Source organism: Opisthocomus hoazin, chromosome 13, assembly GCF_030867145.1.
Source record: "Opisthocomus hoazin isolate bOpiHoa1 chromosome 13, bOpiHoa1.hap1, whole genome shotgun sequence".
In the NCBI taxonomy this organism is placed as follows: Eukaryota; Metazoa; Chordata; class Aves; order Opisthocomiformes; family Opisthocomidae; genus Opisthocomus; species Opisthocomus hoazin.
This window is the reverse complement of record NC_134426.1, coordinates 29,574,978-29,591,309: the sequence shown is the minus strand read 5'-3', so window position 1 is coordinate 29,591,309 and position 16,332 is coordinate 29,574,978. Positions and strand designations below refer to the sequence as shown.

General features: G+C 39.3%; 1 protein-coding gene and 1 long non-coding RNA gene across 6 annotated transcripts in view; one reads left to right on the top strand and one right to left on the bottom strand.

Moving 5' to 3' along the window:
* CHEK2 (checkpoint kinase 2) overlaps positions 1-15,192 on the top strand; it is a 22,684-nt gene extending 7,492 nt beyond the window's left edge. For 2 of the 5 annotated variants that reach the window (XM_075434310.1, XM_075434309.1), the window contains exons 7-15: positions 288-341; positions 1,149-1,210; positions 1,719-1,818; positions 3,558-3,644; positions 4,431-4,594; positions 4,815-4,930; positions 6,208-6,293; positions 13,547-13,627; positions 14,237-15,192. In XM_075434310.1, the coding sequence (XP_075290425.1) occupies positions 288-341; positions 1,149-1,210; positions 1,719-1,818; positions 3,558-3,644; positions 4,431-4,594; positions 4,815-4,930; positions 6,208-6,293; positions 13,547-13,627; positions 14,237-14,329 (843 nt within the window). In that variant the 3' untranslated portion in view covers positions 14,330-15,192. Of the gene's footprint in view, positions 1-287; positions 342-1,148; positions 1,211-1,718; positions 1,819-3,557; positions 3,645-4,430; positions 4,595-4,814; positions 4,931-6,207; positions 6,294-6,606; positions 7,735-9,810; positions 9,966-13,546; positions 13,628-14,236 lie in introns of those variants that run through there. The other 3 variants (XR_012765403.1, XM_075434312.1, XM_075434311.1) reach the window with 3 other exon arrangements.
* LOC142362964 (uncharacterized) overlaps positions 1-16,332 on the bottom strand; it is an 18,947-nt gene extending 2,615 nt beyond the window's left edge. The window contains exons 1-3 of the long non-coding RNA XR_012765405.1: positions 15,985-16,332; positions 14,198-14,303; positions 10,434-10,472 (exon numbers count right to left, since the gene is read on the bottom strand). This is a non-coding gene — a long non-coding RNA (uncharacterized LOC142362964). The remainder of the gene's footprint in view (positions 1-10,433; positions 10,473-14,197; positions 14,304-15,984) is intronic.

The following is a 16,332-nucleotide window of genomic DNA, read 5'->3' as shown; positions in this document are numbered from 1 at the left end:
TTTTTTTATATATATATATATATAGTTTGGAAATTAGGTGGAGATTTCTAACCTGCAGTGAAATGACATGTCTGTAGAAATATCTTGCTACAGGTATTGGAAGCAGACTGTTCATTTAATTCATTGAAGGCACCTGATCAGTTATGGGAAAAGATTATATGTTGTGGTCGCTTAAAGAAGCAAGGGACATGAAATGATGGCTTTTCTGGTGCTACCTCTTATTTCTGATGTGTCTTATTCCAGAACAGCACTGTTTTACCCAATATGATATTTGATTCTTTTAATAGAACCCAGCACTTAATATCAATACAGAAATTGAAATTTTGAAGAAAATAGATCATGTGAGTGTTACTGTACACTTGTATTCCGTTTTGCTACTACTTTATTTCTGTACTGCTGTACCTATTGTACTTCTGTAGTTCACTGACAATGTAACTAAAGATCCATTTTATCTGTTTAGAAAATATGTTAAAATTATATGCATATAATTTTTCTTGTAAATAAGTCTATTGAACGCTTCTTTTTTCTTCTTTTAAGTTTACTATGTCTTTACAGATTTGAGGTTTTAAAACCTCGAATAACTGAGATGTAAATTTGAGAAGAAACTTCACAGGAGAAGTTTCAACCTGAACCCCTGTTGTAGAAATTTTTCATTGATGTGTGTTTTTGTAAATACTGCCAGATAACCAAATACAAAGATTAGATTCTGCTAGCAATTTTTTAAATATTGTATCCCCTCTTTTCCCTGTATCGCCCCTGCCCTGCAAAAGGCATTTCTTTTACTTTTGTTAAGTAGAAAATCTGCATAGCTTAATGAACTTTCCCTTGCTTCCCAATGTACTATTGCATATAAAGAACATATTGAGGGTATGATACAGCTGGCAAAAAAATGAGGATACTTGTTGAGCTGTAGTCACTGCAGAAGTTGAATGTTTTTGTATGTGGAGGGATGGGGAGAAGACAACAGACTTGAATATTAAATGTTTGCCAAAGTCTGGGTCACTAGTCAGTTCTGTTAACTGTTTAGCTGGCATGTTTGACATCATACTGAAATAGGAACTTTAGGATGATAAACTGTTGATAACGTTAGTTTTTACAAATGATTCTACTTTTTTGTGTGTGTCCATTTGTGTTCCCTTTTTTATTAGCCTTGCTTAATCAAGATCAAAAACTTCTTTGAAGCAGAGGATTACTACATTGTTTTGGAACTGTAAGTAACTTGTTTGAAAGTAAATGCATAAAATGAAATGTTTTTCATAGTCACAAAGAATGTGTATAGTTCTGAACTCTGGCGTCTTTTTTTTGGTGTTGTGGGTGTTTTGTTTTTTTTTCTCTTTTGCTGGCCTCCACTGTTGTCTGAAACCTCTGTAAAATTAGGAACTAGGATAACCAGGAGAGTAATACTTCTGTGCTTTGAAGGCACTTAGTGCCTGGATAGTTGTGCTCTATGCTGCTGTTGTGGATTGCTGCTACTTTTTTGATTTTTGAGCTTGGAAGAGGAGGCTGATCAAAAATCTTGTAACAACTCCCAGTGAAGACTCAAGAGATTAGGCCTAATTCAGCAGTTCATGTGCTGTGTTTAGGATGTTGCTCACTCATTTTCAGAAATATATTCCTTCTCTGTAGCCAAAATAGCCATAAGTTTTGGCCTCAGTCTTGTCTAATGAGATGAATCTTTTGGAAGTAATATATTGACTTGTTACCTGCATTTGTTTTAGGATGGAAGGAGGAGAATTGTATGATAGAGTGTCAAGGCCAATCAAGATGAAAGAAGCTACCTGCAAGTTGTATTTTTATCAGATGCTGCTGGCTGTAAAGGTACGTAATCCTGAATTCTACCAAGAAAAATATGGTTATGCATATGAATGTCAGTCAGATTAATTTTTCTGTCACATCTCACTTCTGAAGCCTGTGCAAGCAATCAGTACAGTGCTCCTAACAAGTTTGTTTAACAAGATGCTGTACCTCAGTGCAGACAAAAAGCATTCAAGCACTCTTACTTACTAAAACAGGAACTAAAGTAATAACACAGGCTGAGTTCACTGATGGCAGGATTATCATGTGAGACTTTTAGTAGTGTGTGGGCGAAGAGTCATCAGTGTAGTAGCCATCAAAAAGATTAGTGATCAGATGCTTTACTATGCACTCCTGAGTAAGCATTTCAGTTCACAGTAGACAACAGATTAAGACTACTTTCATAGATCTCAAATACTGAGTATTGAGTCCTTAGATAAATTTCTTCTAAATTCATGAAATGGTAAGCATATTTCATTAGTAACTTCTGCAAGATTGTTTTCTACATCAGACTTAATTGTCTGGACCTGAATATGCTTTCAGATCAATATTTTCTTTTTTTCTTTTGACTCAACTTTAATATCTTGCAACTGCCAAAAATAGAAACTTAACAGTTTTCTGTAGTAAGTATTAATAAATAATAAACCTAGAATTATTTTCCTCATTAGTGAGTAAACTATTGTATTTTTCCCCAATTCTCATTTTTGAAACAGCCGCTCATATAATAAAACTAGTGTCATTACCTTCTTCATCATGATACTGTGCCTTCAGATATAATAAAGAAAAGCTTCCCTTCAGTGTAAATGTGAAGACATCTCCAGTACGTATTTTGGACTACTAGTTAGAATCACCGTTGTTCCTAACTCTAACACAGACTTTATTGTATCTTAACCCACGGAGGTCCCTTCCAACCCCTACCATTCTGTGATTCTGTGATATCAGGCATTTACAACTGAGCTTTGATTCTTGCTTGCTGTCAGACGTTCTCCTAATGAAGCTAGAAGTCTTTTGTCACATTTGGAGCCAGTAGAAAACTGGATAGTAGACTTGCATGTAGACTTCAGAACCACAGATACGGTAACAATTCCACACTTGCCTTAAGGAAGTTATTTTTTTCAAGGTCCTTTGTATATTTAACCTGATGTTGATCTTCTATCTCCTCCTTTCTCAGTTTTCCTAGTTATATCACCAGGTTTTTGCACCCTTTTTCAGCCTCCAGGTCTTTGATGACTGAGGTGTTTTTTAAATCTGTCTACTGTTACTCACCAGTGTGAGGACTGTTGTGGCAAAGTGAACTTAACTATCTTTGCAAACTGAAATGTGGACTTGTATTTAAGAGGGTATGATCGTACAATAATAATGACTAAGAGAAAGGAGAGAGAGGTGGAAACCCAGAATTCCTACAAAGGCAACATAGAACTTTGGTCTTCCTTAGTTCTGTTGCTTTTACTGAGATGAAGAAAGAAGTATAGCTTTCCAGTGAATGGGAAGAATGGAACACCTTGCCAGATCTACATACTGTGCTTGCCTTGAGATTTGACATTTGAAGCATTACGGTTTCTAAGGTTGGTTTCTTGTTTGTTTGGTTTTGGGTTTTTTTTAAGAAGAGAGTCATAAGCTGTGTAGCTTTAAATGTACGCCTCTTGTGCAACCATTACAGTTATCTTGCCATTGCTATATAAAAAATTGGAAAGCTTACACTTTAGAAAAGTTAATAGGTTAATAGTTTGTTTTTCTTTTATTGTATATCTGTATATATCTAGTATCTTCATGACAATGGAATTATACACAGAGATCTCAAGCCAGAGAATGTGCTACTTTCATCTTCTGAAGAGACATGTCTTATAAAGGTAAGGAAACTTACATTTCTTCTTGTTCATTTAGAAATTTGGGAGTATTACTTCCCATTCTTCTCAACATTTAGTTAAACATAGCCAAAAAAAATATTATGAAATTACTCATACAAACTGTGAAGTAACTTAAAACATTGAGGGTTTTTTTCATAATTTTAATTTTACTTTTGTGTCTATTTCAACCCATACACTTATCTAAGTACAACTGAGAAATATTGTGCTTGTATAGCAATTAATTGAGTACACAACTTCAAATGTTGATACATTTCCCCCCTCCTCTCCTCCTCTAAATTCTTGAATTACAGACGTCATTTCCACAAATATCCAGGCTGTATGGTGATCGTTTGTTTTTTTCTCCCTTTTTTTTGGGGGGGGGGTTAGCGTTGGGGTTTTTTGGTGGGTGGTTTTGGGTTGGTTTTTTTTTACAGATAAAGTATTGAATAGATTTGCATGCTAAACTGCTTTTTTTTTTTTTAAGTAATCTTTTCTAATAAGCTATAATTCCTTTATTCTGTGGTTGTCCATTTACATCCAAATCTGAGAGCACCTTCTACTAGTGTAAAGTGTGATCCTCTGTCATATTTCTCCCTACTCCTCTCCTGTTCTCAGTTGTGTACTGAATACTTAATGATGTTTGAGGTAAATTTTGTTCATAGTCACGTATTGCAATTGACTTGGAAGGAAGAAACTTAATGTTACCTCCTGATGTATGTTGACAACATGGTATGTTCTAGTACCATCAATCCTAATATGTAATGTGGTGTTACCATTTTTAAATACAAGATTACAGATTTTGGACAATCCAAGATTCTTGGAGAAACTTCTCTTATGAAAACATTATGTGGTACTCCCACGTATCTTGCTCCTGAGGTTCTAAATTCACTTGGGACTGCTGGATACAGCCGAGCTGTGGACTGCTGGAGTTTAGGAGTTATTCTTTTTGTATGGTAAGATATTGTGTAGATGCTACCTTCATTGGGCAGTCATTGACATACATGGCTTCAGACTTTGCAACTTCAGTATCTTTATTAGGAAGTGACAGTGCGTTTAAAACTATATATGTGTAAAAGACGCTATGATAGCAGATGCTTTAAAATGTGTAATTTTAGTGTTTCATTTGCTATGACAAAATCTGTGTTATTTAACTTGTTTTCTTCTTTTATATAGCTTGTGTGGATATCCGCCATTTAATGAGCAAAATACTCAACTATCTCTGAGAGATCAAATCACTCGTGGAGAATATACGTTCATTTCAAAAGAGTGGAAGCATGTATCAGATATGGGTATGACTCCATTACAGTGGGTAGCAGAATATTGAGGTCTTTTCTTGTAGTTTTGATTTCCTTTAACCTCCTTTAGGCTGTATGGCACGTTGCATGTTGATATGTTTAATTTTTAAAGTAGTCTCTTAATTTTTTTTACGTTTTTGTTGAAAAGATTTAGCCTTATTAGCTACAGAATTATAGTTTGTGGGCACATATGTTTATTTTTCCTCTTTTCACTTTTACTTCTGATTTTAAGCTGGTCTACAAACTTTGCCTTGCTTAAAGATTCTTCATGTGTTGAACCAAAAATACCAGGAATTTAAAGGATATTAGTTAGAATTCCAAGAGAGAAATGTGAAGAGTAATTTCATGGTGCTAGTATTTGAGCTTAAAACATCAGTCGTATTTGTGGAATCAACTATGAAGTTTGGTCCCCTCTAACTTAAGTAGTCTGCAAAACTAATTGAGCTTTTGCATAGCAAACTAAAACGATAGTTACTGTCTGCATGCTTTTCTTCTTCAGGATGTTTTACATGCACAAAATAATTGTAGTATTTGCCTTGGATACTGTTTTCTGTGTGCAGAGGAGTTTTTAATAAATAATGTGATCATTCTTTTTCTAATAAACTCACCAAATATAACTCCTTCCTGAATTATTTGATGCTTATTCAATAATAAGTCAGACATATGAGAATAGGACTATGTATGACCTTGACATAATTTCCAATGGTATGTATAACAGAATAATCAGACACAATGAAAAGTAAATCTTGCCAAAATTCCTTTATGGGAGATTTGGAGTCATAAAATATGACATAAATGTGGTATTTTTAACAGTGTCTATTAAGCAGTTTCCTAAGAAAATGTGTACGTCTTGCCTCTTCTTTCCCATCTTCCCACATGGATAATCTGCTTTCCATGACACCATAAACGAGAAAACTAAATCAAGCTGTCTTTGCTTGTCCACAGCAATATTGAAGTTTTTAGGAAAGTACTGAACGTCCTGTGCATGCTCAGAACATAAATTGTGGACATGCTCAGTACATCTACTGGTAATTTTGGTATACTGAAAAAGTGTGGAATCACGTGCATGTGAAGGAAAAATGGTTACAGTCTGCAGTCCTCCCTATGCATAGAAAAAAGAAGTGATCTGCCCAGCAGTATTTTTGGGCACTGTTCTGAAGTGTTATAAGACACGTTGTTGCACATAGCTTTGGTGTACGCATATTGCAGAACTTATTTTCAGATAATGAATTCATTGATCATATGCCAACCAGCTCTTTTTATTATCTTAGCTCTGGATCTTGTGAAGAAGCTGTTAGTAGTGGATCCAAGGAAACGTCTTACAACAGAGGAAGCCTTAGAGCATCCTTGGCTACAGGTAGGAATTGAGTCTCAAGTGAGGTGCAGCAAAGCTGGGTTGTTCTGGGCATAACTTCTTGATGTAAATTCAAAGGCAGTTCCATAGTCTGCATGTCATGAGGTTTTGCTGGTACAGTGTAATTTGCTTCTGCAAGGAAGCAGGGGTATACTGACTACTCTGGTCACCAGAGATATAATGTGTGCCTGATCCTGCTTCTGTGGAGAGTATCATAAAAGTGATACAATGATGGGCAATGAGAGCTTCAATCCTTTAGCTTCATGGGAATAACAACAGTTACCTTAAGTCTGAGCTTAAGTCTGTCTGTCCATAGGTTGTCTCTTACAGTAGCCAGCAGAAAAGCAACTGTCATTTGGTGCTTCCCATGGGCATGCACTGCTGCCTGCCTGCCAGCTGGCTTCAGAGATTCTGATGGCTGCTGTAAGACCGGAGAGATCCTGCTGCCTACTTACAGAAAGAGAAGAGAGAAAGAAAAGACCATGTCTTTAGGAATTATTTGTTTGTTTTAATGGCATTGTCAGTGATGTAGGAAGAGGAGCCATCAGATCCCAACCTGTAGGATGACGTTAGCCCAGATACCATAGCCACCACTTTCCTGTTGGACAGCTCTACACCAGAGTGAGTTTCTTGAACAGACTGCTTTCATGCGTCTCTGTTGGAAGCAAGATGACTTTGCAGTACCTTATTATGTGTCAAAGCCTGTGTGGGATGGAGCCTTCTTTTTCTTGCAGCATACAGAACAGAGTTGTTTCTCTGCTCTCCCAGCAAGAAAATTCTGTGTCTGCAGCACACAGATTTGTTTCTTTTCCTGTTCTCCTTGTCTTTTCCTCTTGCAACAGCAACTAGGGCCCCTGTCGTTTTTCAGTGTGTTTATTTTCTTGGCCCCTGTCCCTGGCAAAGTCTTCAGTAGCTCTCACCCCTTCCTGTTGCTCCTTTTACAGCATGGTATGATTTCTTGGTCATTTTCAACTGTTGTTGCTGTGATTTGTAGTCTTGTAGCCTTGCCTGATGTTGTTCAGTGCCTTTTCCCACCTTAAATACATCTTTGCTCGATTTCCCTTTTAATTTGACTTCTTTGCCCTCTACGTTGTCGTGAGGTCTCCCTATGTAGGTTTTACCTTGCCACATTACACACTCTTCTGCCACAGAGAAAAAGGAATCAGTAACTTCCTCCTCTCTTCTCCAAGATGGCCACGCTATCCTTAGTTTTATGTCTGTTGCTTTTCTCTTTATTATCTGGATAATGCATTGTCTTTGTGGCTTAACTGACTAACAGCACTGCAGCTCACATGACTTTGTATAGCCTCTCTGCACAGGTTGAGGGCATTTCTGAGCCTTGACCAATTTGATTACCTCCTGATGCAGCCTGACCCATGTGTCTAGAATGTGTCTTATTGCTAACTGTGTCAGAACCCTTGGCAACCGCCATAAGAACTTGTATAGGAGAGCTTTTTAATCTCTTGATCTCGTGATCTTTATTACATCGTCATATAATAAAGGTGGCTTAAAGCAGCTTGTGTCCTTGGCAAGTAATCTAATTCTCTCAGACTAAATCCGCAGTATCTCATGGTTGATGCATCTTCAGTAACGTGTATTCAGGTAAGGGAGAAGGACTTGGATTCTATAATTTGTACACCTGATCAGCTGGAAGAAGGCGTTTCACAGTTAATATGTTCACTATTCTGTGGTTGTCCCATGGATGTTTGACTCTGGATTATGTTTTATAGGCATTGTAGAGTACTGAAGAGTTCTGTCAGGCTAAACTAGGTCCTGTTACAGCCTATCACTTTTAGCCAAATAGTGTATCACGACTCCTGCAGTCCTTTCATCTTGGGCCTTCCCATCAAAACAGCTGTGTTTTCTTTGTGAAACTGATTTTGATAAGAGAATCAGAGTTCAGTGGTCCTAATGGTAAACACCAACAATGATCTCCTCATGGTCTCTGCTCGGGAAGACTTGGAATAGGTAGAGCTTGCAAATATCGGCCTGGGTCAACACTGTAGATCAGTGGTTGAGCACAAGTGATAGGTACAGTTCTTTCTACTTCTGTGCCATGCCATCTAGCAAATTGCAAGTCTGTTGCTCTATTTAATGACAGCTTTTCTGTCACTTAATTCTTTCCCACCAGCCAGTTGTTTCTGCTGGAGGGTGTGGTGCCAGCTCAACAGCAAAGGTTGACAGGCCTCTCTATTTTTGTTGAAAGATACTGGGATTAAGCTGCTCCTCTCCATACTCTGGTCCTGGTTCAACACCCTTTGTATGCCTCCATGACCTGCTCTGAATTGAATGAAAAATCCTGGATCCCTGGATTTTTTTCTCTGAAGACCAGACTGCATATGTAGCTAGTCTGTGCTTTCAAATTTTTAGTCCTTGCAGAGAGGATTGCAGAAAAAGCATGGAGTATTCTGCTGAATACCTTCTTTCAATACAACCAGCAGCTTCTGCATCCTTTGAGACACATCTTCTCAGAACTGTTTAACATCTGAGAATGAAGATGTGTTTTTTAGAGACCAAGTCTGATTGTGGTTCTGATAGGATGGACGTCCTCCTTTGAGCACTGTAGCAGTGCATTGTGGCACTTCCTCATCTTGTTTGTGTGAGCAGGCAGTGCAGAATCCTGCAGTTTGTTTCTGGCAAAGTGTCCAGGACTAGTATGTTCTTACTATGATGAGTATGAGTAAGTGTCACTGGTTTGGGAACCCTCTGAGTAGATAATGATTTCCCTGCCTCCTGTTACAGTCTAGTTAAGTTTGTGGGAGAGAGTCTTTAGGTGGTCTTTTACTAATTTTGGCACTCCAGAGGTGACTACTGGGCGTATGAGATTTCCTGGATATTTTTAATTGAGGAGGCTGAAGAAAGTCATACAGGCTACTTCTGAGCCACACAGTGGGTTCTGTTTACTCATGCTATTCATATTCCCCCACTGGGAACATCATCTGGTTTCAGATGTTTACGTAAAGAGTGTAAGAAACAGGGTGGAAGCAAGGGACTCTCACTCAGTGCTCAACAGCTGGCAGCTTCCTGAGACAGAAAATGTATTTGGATTACTGTTTATAAGTCATTAACTTGTCCTAATTATACTGCTGGGTATCAGAAAATTCGTCCTGGCATTCCTGGCTTTCACTACTGTAGTTCTGTGTGTAACTTCTACAGTGAGTTAATCAAATGTAGATTCTTACATTTAGATTATAATTCTGACAGGAAATGTTATTGATAAACCATGCTACACTGATTTTAAGAATCGTTGGTGTGCGTAATGGGGAAGGGAACATATATGACAGTGATTCAGACAAGCTAAGAATTTGAGATATTTCAGTATGTAAACTCAAGATGTTAGCATATTGATTATATATTCCCCTTAAGGACAACTCTTACTGTTCTGTTTAATTTTGAAGACAGGACAAAAAGTTTCAGAAAGCATCATCCCTGCAAATCCAAATGTCATCTAGCATTCAGATGCCATTCTTTAAATTGTTTCCCTTCATGGGCTGTTACTAAGAGTATCAGTTGTTTATAGGTGACGTACACTGCCTGCTTGGAAGGCCAACATCCAATATGTTCAGTTCTAGATATCACACAAGTTGAATACTACCACCAAAAGAGTTCCCTGAGTCCTGTTACTGTGAGTAATGAGAAGGTGTTACTGCCTCCCCACTCCCTCTTGTGTTGTCTGTAAGTATTGTCTTTAAAAGTTAGTATGAAAGAAACACAATAGACGCATACTTTATGTGTAGTTAATGCCTGTTAGCCCTTTCTAATGATTTTTGGGGCCACTAGAGAACTTTTCAGATGTTAGAAGTAAGCATGTTCTCCGAACAAAACTTAATTTGTACAGCTTTAGATAAACCAGTAGTGCTTTCAAGTTGGTGTTTTCAATAACTGTGCTGTTTACTCCATTCTTTGCTTCAGTCTAAAACTTTAAAACTTAGTGGGCTGCCTAAACCTAAGTACTACTCAGTGGAGATGTCTTACCTGTATTTACCAGGTACTTACTAAAACATTTTTCAAAAGCATATAAACAATTGCTGTTTCTGCCTCTGAAAACTTCAGTGGGATCGGGGTAAGATTAGTTTGGTTGCATGCTGAAGAACAACTCGGGTATTTGTTACAAAAAGTGGAAAAATATTTATCTTATCTTACCCATCAACTCAAATGTAGCCACAGTCAAAACAGGTGACACTGGAAAAGAAAGACAAGTCCCAATTCTATATAAAATAAACTGGATGTTCACATCAAAGCCTTTTTTGTAGCGCTTAAGAACATATTTAAACCAAAAAGGAGATACTGCAATACTCCATAGCTTAGAAGAACCCCCTCCGCTGCCTTTATCCAAAAAACCCAGTTAAAACATTTGAAATCCTTAGGAGCTCAATGATCGTTAGTTCTAATTGTCTCTAGCAGTGAATGTCTCATTCAATTATCTTTGAGTTTCCCAATCTTTGCTGTGATAATGAAACAAAATTATACAACCTGTTAGCTTCAGTCAGTTGTTTAGAATCAATGTCTGGTTTTGGTTCCAGATCAGTTGTTCAGTTGGTGAACACACAGTCACTGTTCAAAGCTCAGCCAAAGGGAATGATCTGTATTAAATCACTATGAGCAGCATACTTCATTTAGTCCTGGGAAAGGTTTAAAGACCTGATTTCAGGTTTGGAAGTCTGATTTAGGGTTTGCACGCAATCCATAGCAACCTGTTCTAATAAATTCCTGCAGGACAAATTGCTGAAACTAGAGAATGAGATTTTCTTCTCGAAACAGGGAGTATGCTATGTCACCTAAATAACTTGCTCGCACTGATTTCCTATTCTCTGAGGCTCCCCAGCATATACGAAGAGCACCATGGTCCCTGGCAACTGAATCAGAATGAGGTTACATGCTAGCTTTTTCTCTTGAAACATGTCTTACTTTCTGCTCAGGTAGCTTCTCTTAACCAAGGATCTCTGCTGCCCTTCCCTCCCCTTGGTGCTTCTGCAGCCAGGCCTGTTTATGCACAATTGAGAGTAGTAAGTCCACTTCTTTCACAGTGCATCTCTCCCAGACACTTCCCCTGCACTAATGGCAGCTTCTGGCTTACCGCTTTGGTTAAATAGAGAATGAACTGTACTATCCAGTGAGCTTCTGTAGAGAGATGAATGCTCTATGAATAATACGGTATTTGTTGATAATCATTTGAATTTTCAAGAGGGAAACTTCAGTGAAATTCTGGCCCAAATTCTGAATATTTGCTTTCCAAATGTTTCCATTTACAATCTTTAATATGTTCTGTGGACTTTACTTATGTTAAGGATAGCTGTGGGATGCTTTTTAAGGTAATGTTTTGTTTGAAAGTTTGATGTGGTGGTTTTTGCTTTTTTTCAGGGTGTGGGTGTTTTAGCTGGTTCTTCTCTACCTACTGTATACAATAGGCTTGCTTTTGTGGGGGGAGGGTGGTAATGAAAACTACACAAATTTAGGATACTGATGAAGCTGAGCTACTGGAAATGAAAATATGCTGTGAGAAAGGGAAGTCATTATGAGAACAGAATGTAAGACTATAAGGAAAATACTTGTTTTTCAAGAGCAATTAACTGTTTTGGCGAAAGAAGGCCCCAAGTCCTGATGAGGCCTCCTCTGGTAAGGCTGACTAATGAATTACCTGCACAAATTCCTAGTCTGTATGTTCTGTTCTTTCAATGTTATTATACTTTGTTGAATGATATTGCAAGCTCAGTTTTAGCTTGACTAGTATTGGCTAAGTAGTTATTGAGGGGAAACTGTTTCTCTATAGAATGAAATAGAACTATTTTTTCTTACCAGCACAGTACATAAGCCACCTGCTCAAAATTCTGCTGTGGGGCATATCAGAATCATAGAATCACAGAATGGTTTGGGTTGGAAGGGACCTTTAAAGGCTATTTAGTCCAATCCCCCTGCAATGAAGAAGGGACATCTTCAACTAGACCAGGCTGCTCGAAGCCCCATCCAACCTGGCCTTGAACATTTGCAGGGAGAGTGCATCCACAACTTCTCTGGGCAATCTGTTCCAGTGTTTCACCACACTCTTGGTAAAAAATTTCTTCCCTATATCCAGTCTAAATCTACCCTCACTTAGTTTAAAACTATTACCCCTTGTCCTTATGCTACAGGCCCTGCTAAAAAGCCTGTCCCCATCCTTCTTATAAGCCCCGTTTAAGTACTGAAAGGCCACAGTAAGGTCCTTCAGGAGCCTTCTCTTCTCCAGGCTGACCAGCCAGAACTCTCTCAGGCTGTCCTCGTAGGAGAGGTGTTCCAGCCCTGGGATCATTTTTGTGGCCTCCTCTGGACCCGCTCCAACAGCTCCATGTCCTTCCTGTGCTGAGGGCTCCAGACATGGACACAGGACTCCTGGTGGGGTCTCACCAGAGTGGAGCAGAGGGGCAAAATCCCCTCCCTCACCCTGCTGGCCATGCTCCTTTTGATGCAGCTCAGGATATGGTTGGCCTTCTGCGATGCAAGCAAACATTGCCAGTTCATGTCCAGATTTTCATCCACCAGTACCCTCAAGTCCTTCTCCTTGGGACTGCTCTCAATCTGCTCATCACCCAGCCTGTACTGATACTGGGGGTTGCCCCAACTGAGGTGCAGGACCTTGCACTTGGCCTTGTTGAACTTCACAAGGTTCACATGGGCCCACCTCTGGAGCTTGTCCAGGTCTTTTTGGATGACATCCCGTCCCTCAGGCATGTCAGCTGCACCACTCAGCTTGGTGTCATCTGCAAACTTGATGAGGGTGCACTCGATCCCGCTGCCTAAGCCGTTGATGAAGACAGTAAACAGTACTGGTTCCAGTACGGACCCCTAAGGGACACCACTCATCGCTGATCTCCATGTGGACGTTGAGCTGTTGACCACTACCCTCTGGATGCAACCATCCAGCCAATTCCTTATCCATTGAATAGTCCACCCATCAAATCCATATCTCTCCAATTTAGAGAGAAGGATGTTGTGGGGGACCGTGTCAAAGGACTTACAGAAGTCCAGAAAGGCGAGATCTGTAGCTCTTCTCTTGTCCACTGGCGCAGTCACTCCATCCACAAGGCGACTAGGTTGGTCAGGCAGGAATTGCCCTTGGTGATGCCATGTTAGGAAAGTGTTTATCTGGGGGGAAGTGGGAGAACCTCCTTTTCTCCTTTATTAATTCATTCTTTAATTGCTGATCTATTTCATTAGCCAAAATGTAGGCTTTTCCCTTAAATATTCCATATACTACTTAGAGTTACTGTTTTTTTTCACAGGATGAGGATATGAAGAGTACATTTCAACAGCTACTTGCTCAGACATGTGCCAGTATGAATCCACCGCAAACATCAAAATTGGTATGTGTAACAGATTATTTGAAGATTTATACTTGATGCATAGAGAAACTAGATTTTGATGTAATCCATAATAAGAAAATCAATTAATTTTGAGAACCTGGAGAACATGCATTTTGGCTGTCTATAACAGTCTATAGCAGTCTACTATTTATCTGTTTTCTGAATAGAAGTAACGGACTTTTGTGCTTTGGTAAGACACTTTGTTTAAATATACAGAAACAGTGTTCTAGGTTTTAAAGGATTACTGATATATTTAAAATGAAATTGATGAACATGTATGTTTTGATGGATCCAAGTCATGAATGCTTAGTATTCAAAGCAAAATTCTCATGTTAGTGAAAATTTAGAATGGTATTGTGACATTCATTACTAGATGCTAATTAGGAGAATTTTAAACTGTAGTGGACGATAAATCTGAGGACAGTGTCTTATATGAGAAGGATCAAATATCATTAGATAGATCTTGGTAGAGAACATTTGTTAGTTATCCTGCTTTTTTGGTCACAGAAATGAGACTTTATCCAACATCTGTAATTCTGTAGCAAGCAAAACAGTTAGGCTCTGTCTTACCTGATTTCATATAGCCATCCTGCTGTATCATTCTTTTAGTCAACCACAAGAAAGCGTCTCCATGAAAATGAGGAAGAATCTGGCTCTTCTAAGCGTGCTGTTCCTTCTACATCATTTCAGAAAATGAGGTGAAAAAATAGAGAAAGTGACCTTTGTTAATTATAGCTTTTATATGGAAAGCAGATTTTTTATTTAAGAAAAATCTTAATAATGGAATAACTATTGAAGATGCAATTGCTAAATAAAAACACTTTGTAAGACTGAAGTGACTGCTGTGTATGCATGAGAATATACACAAATAGTCATGTTCCATTTCATCCAGCTGTTTGACTCAGGGAGGGTATCAGAAGAACTCATGAACTAAGTTACTGAAAATGTTTACGCCAGCTTCATCACCACCTACACTCTTTGTTTCTCCTGTTTCAGTTTCTCGGTTAGGCATGGAAATAATGTTTAGTCCTCACAGATGAAAAAGGAATACGAAGTTTGCTAGGCTTTTGCCTGAGACACAGTATTACCTGACACAAAATGCTGCCCACAGACTTCTGAGGACACTTACAATATTCAGTTTTGATGTAAAACTACTGATGGAGCTTGAGGTGCTCTAGACTTCAGATAAAGCTAAATACTAAATACTGGGCTGGCAGACTCAGCAGTGTAATCTGTGAAGTGGCTGATAGGCTTTGAAAACAAAAGTTATTATCTGCATGTAGTTTCTAACCGGTCTCTTCTTGAAAAGTGTACTATGTTTATTTGCCTTAGGATGGACTGAGTAAGAGGAAATGTGATAACAAGTGATGTAAGTGACAGAGAAGAACTAGGAATTGAACTGAGATGAACAATTTTTAATTTGCTTTTCTGCTGAGCAAAAGTTTTGGACTGTGTGCTTCTTACTAAAGGATATTAATTCCATTATTACCCGAGAGGGAGCAATTCAGTAACTTTGTTCTAAAACATGCATCTTCTGGTTAAAGGCATTTACTGTAAATGGATTTGGAAGGAATAAAGCCTAATGTGTTATGAAATAAACCAATGTCAAATATGAATTAACGTAAGACATTAATGAGTCAGGCTTTCCCTATGTGCCTATTGTAGAGGTCTTGTGTGTTTTGAAGTATTTGATATTAACCATTGTTAATGATAAAATGGCAATTCTTGTGCATTCATATTTTTCTTGATGAACTGGATGGAGGAACATCTGTGGGGATCTGGATGAAAACAATACCACTGGTTCAAATCCACTCCAGATACCCAGGGGTGATAAAACAGAAGAAAGGCATGTCCATCCTCCAGTAACATTCCCTTTCTGGTGCACATGTGTGATTGACTGGCACATCCTCAAAGAGTTCTGGTACTTAGTGTAGCTCAGCTGAAGTAAAAGGGAATACTCAGCTGCCATTTGCTAGATAAAAGAATCATAAACAACTCGGTGTGTTTGGGCTAGGTTTGTGATCTGGTGTACTGCAAAGCCTAATACCTTTGGGATTTGGTTACCAGTGACTTTTAAAAAACCCTGCATCCTTACAGACAAGAAGATAATTCACATAATTCTGCAAATTAACTGTAACTGGTGTTTAGATAGAAACAGAAAACTTCTACAGTTTATTCCTCCTCCTTTTTTACATCCCACTATTGTTAGGTAATTTTTTTCTTTAATGCTTTGCCAGTTGTACAAATGTGATGAAAAGGCAAAGGAGGAGCCTAGGGGTGCCTGGTGAGAGCAATGCCACCACTGACCAGTGTCCCTGCCTGAGGCCTGCAGAGGTGCAGTGTGGAACCCCGCTTACCCTCAAGCAACTGTTGCTAGGGCGGCTGCTGCCTTTGGGAGACGGCCTTCCACCTTCACGGCCGTACGACGCTGGAGGTGTGCTCTCTGTGAAGACGGGGCTTGGAAGCGTTCACGGCCAGCCCAGCTGCAGAAGCAGAGACCTTGTGTGGCCCGGGTGGAGGCCAGGCTCGGCCTCCCCCGAGTGCCCGGACCTCCGGCAGGGGAGAGGCGCCGGCTGCCTTGGCGGGAGCAGGGGAACGCCGGCCGGCCCGCCTCGCTCGGGAGGCCACGGCCGGCTCGGAGAGGACGGGCTCCAGCCTCAGCACGTCCGGCGCAGGGCCGCGCCAGAGCGGGCCTGGCGCCGTCG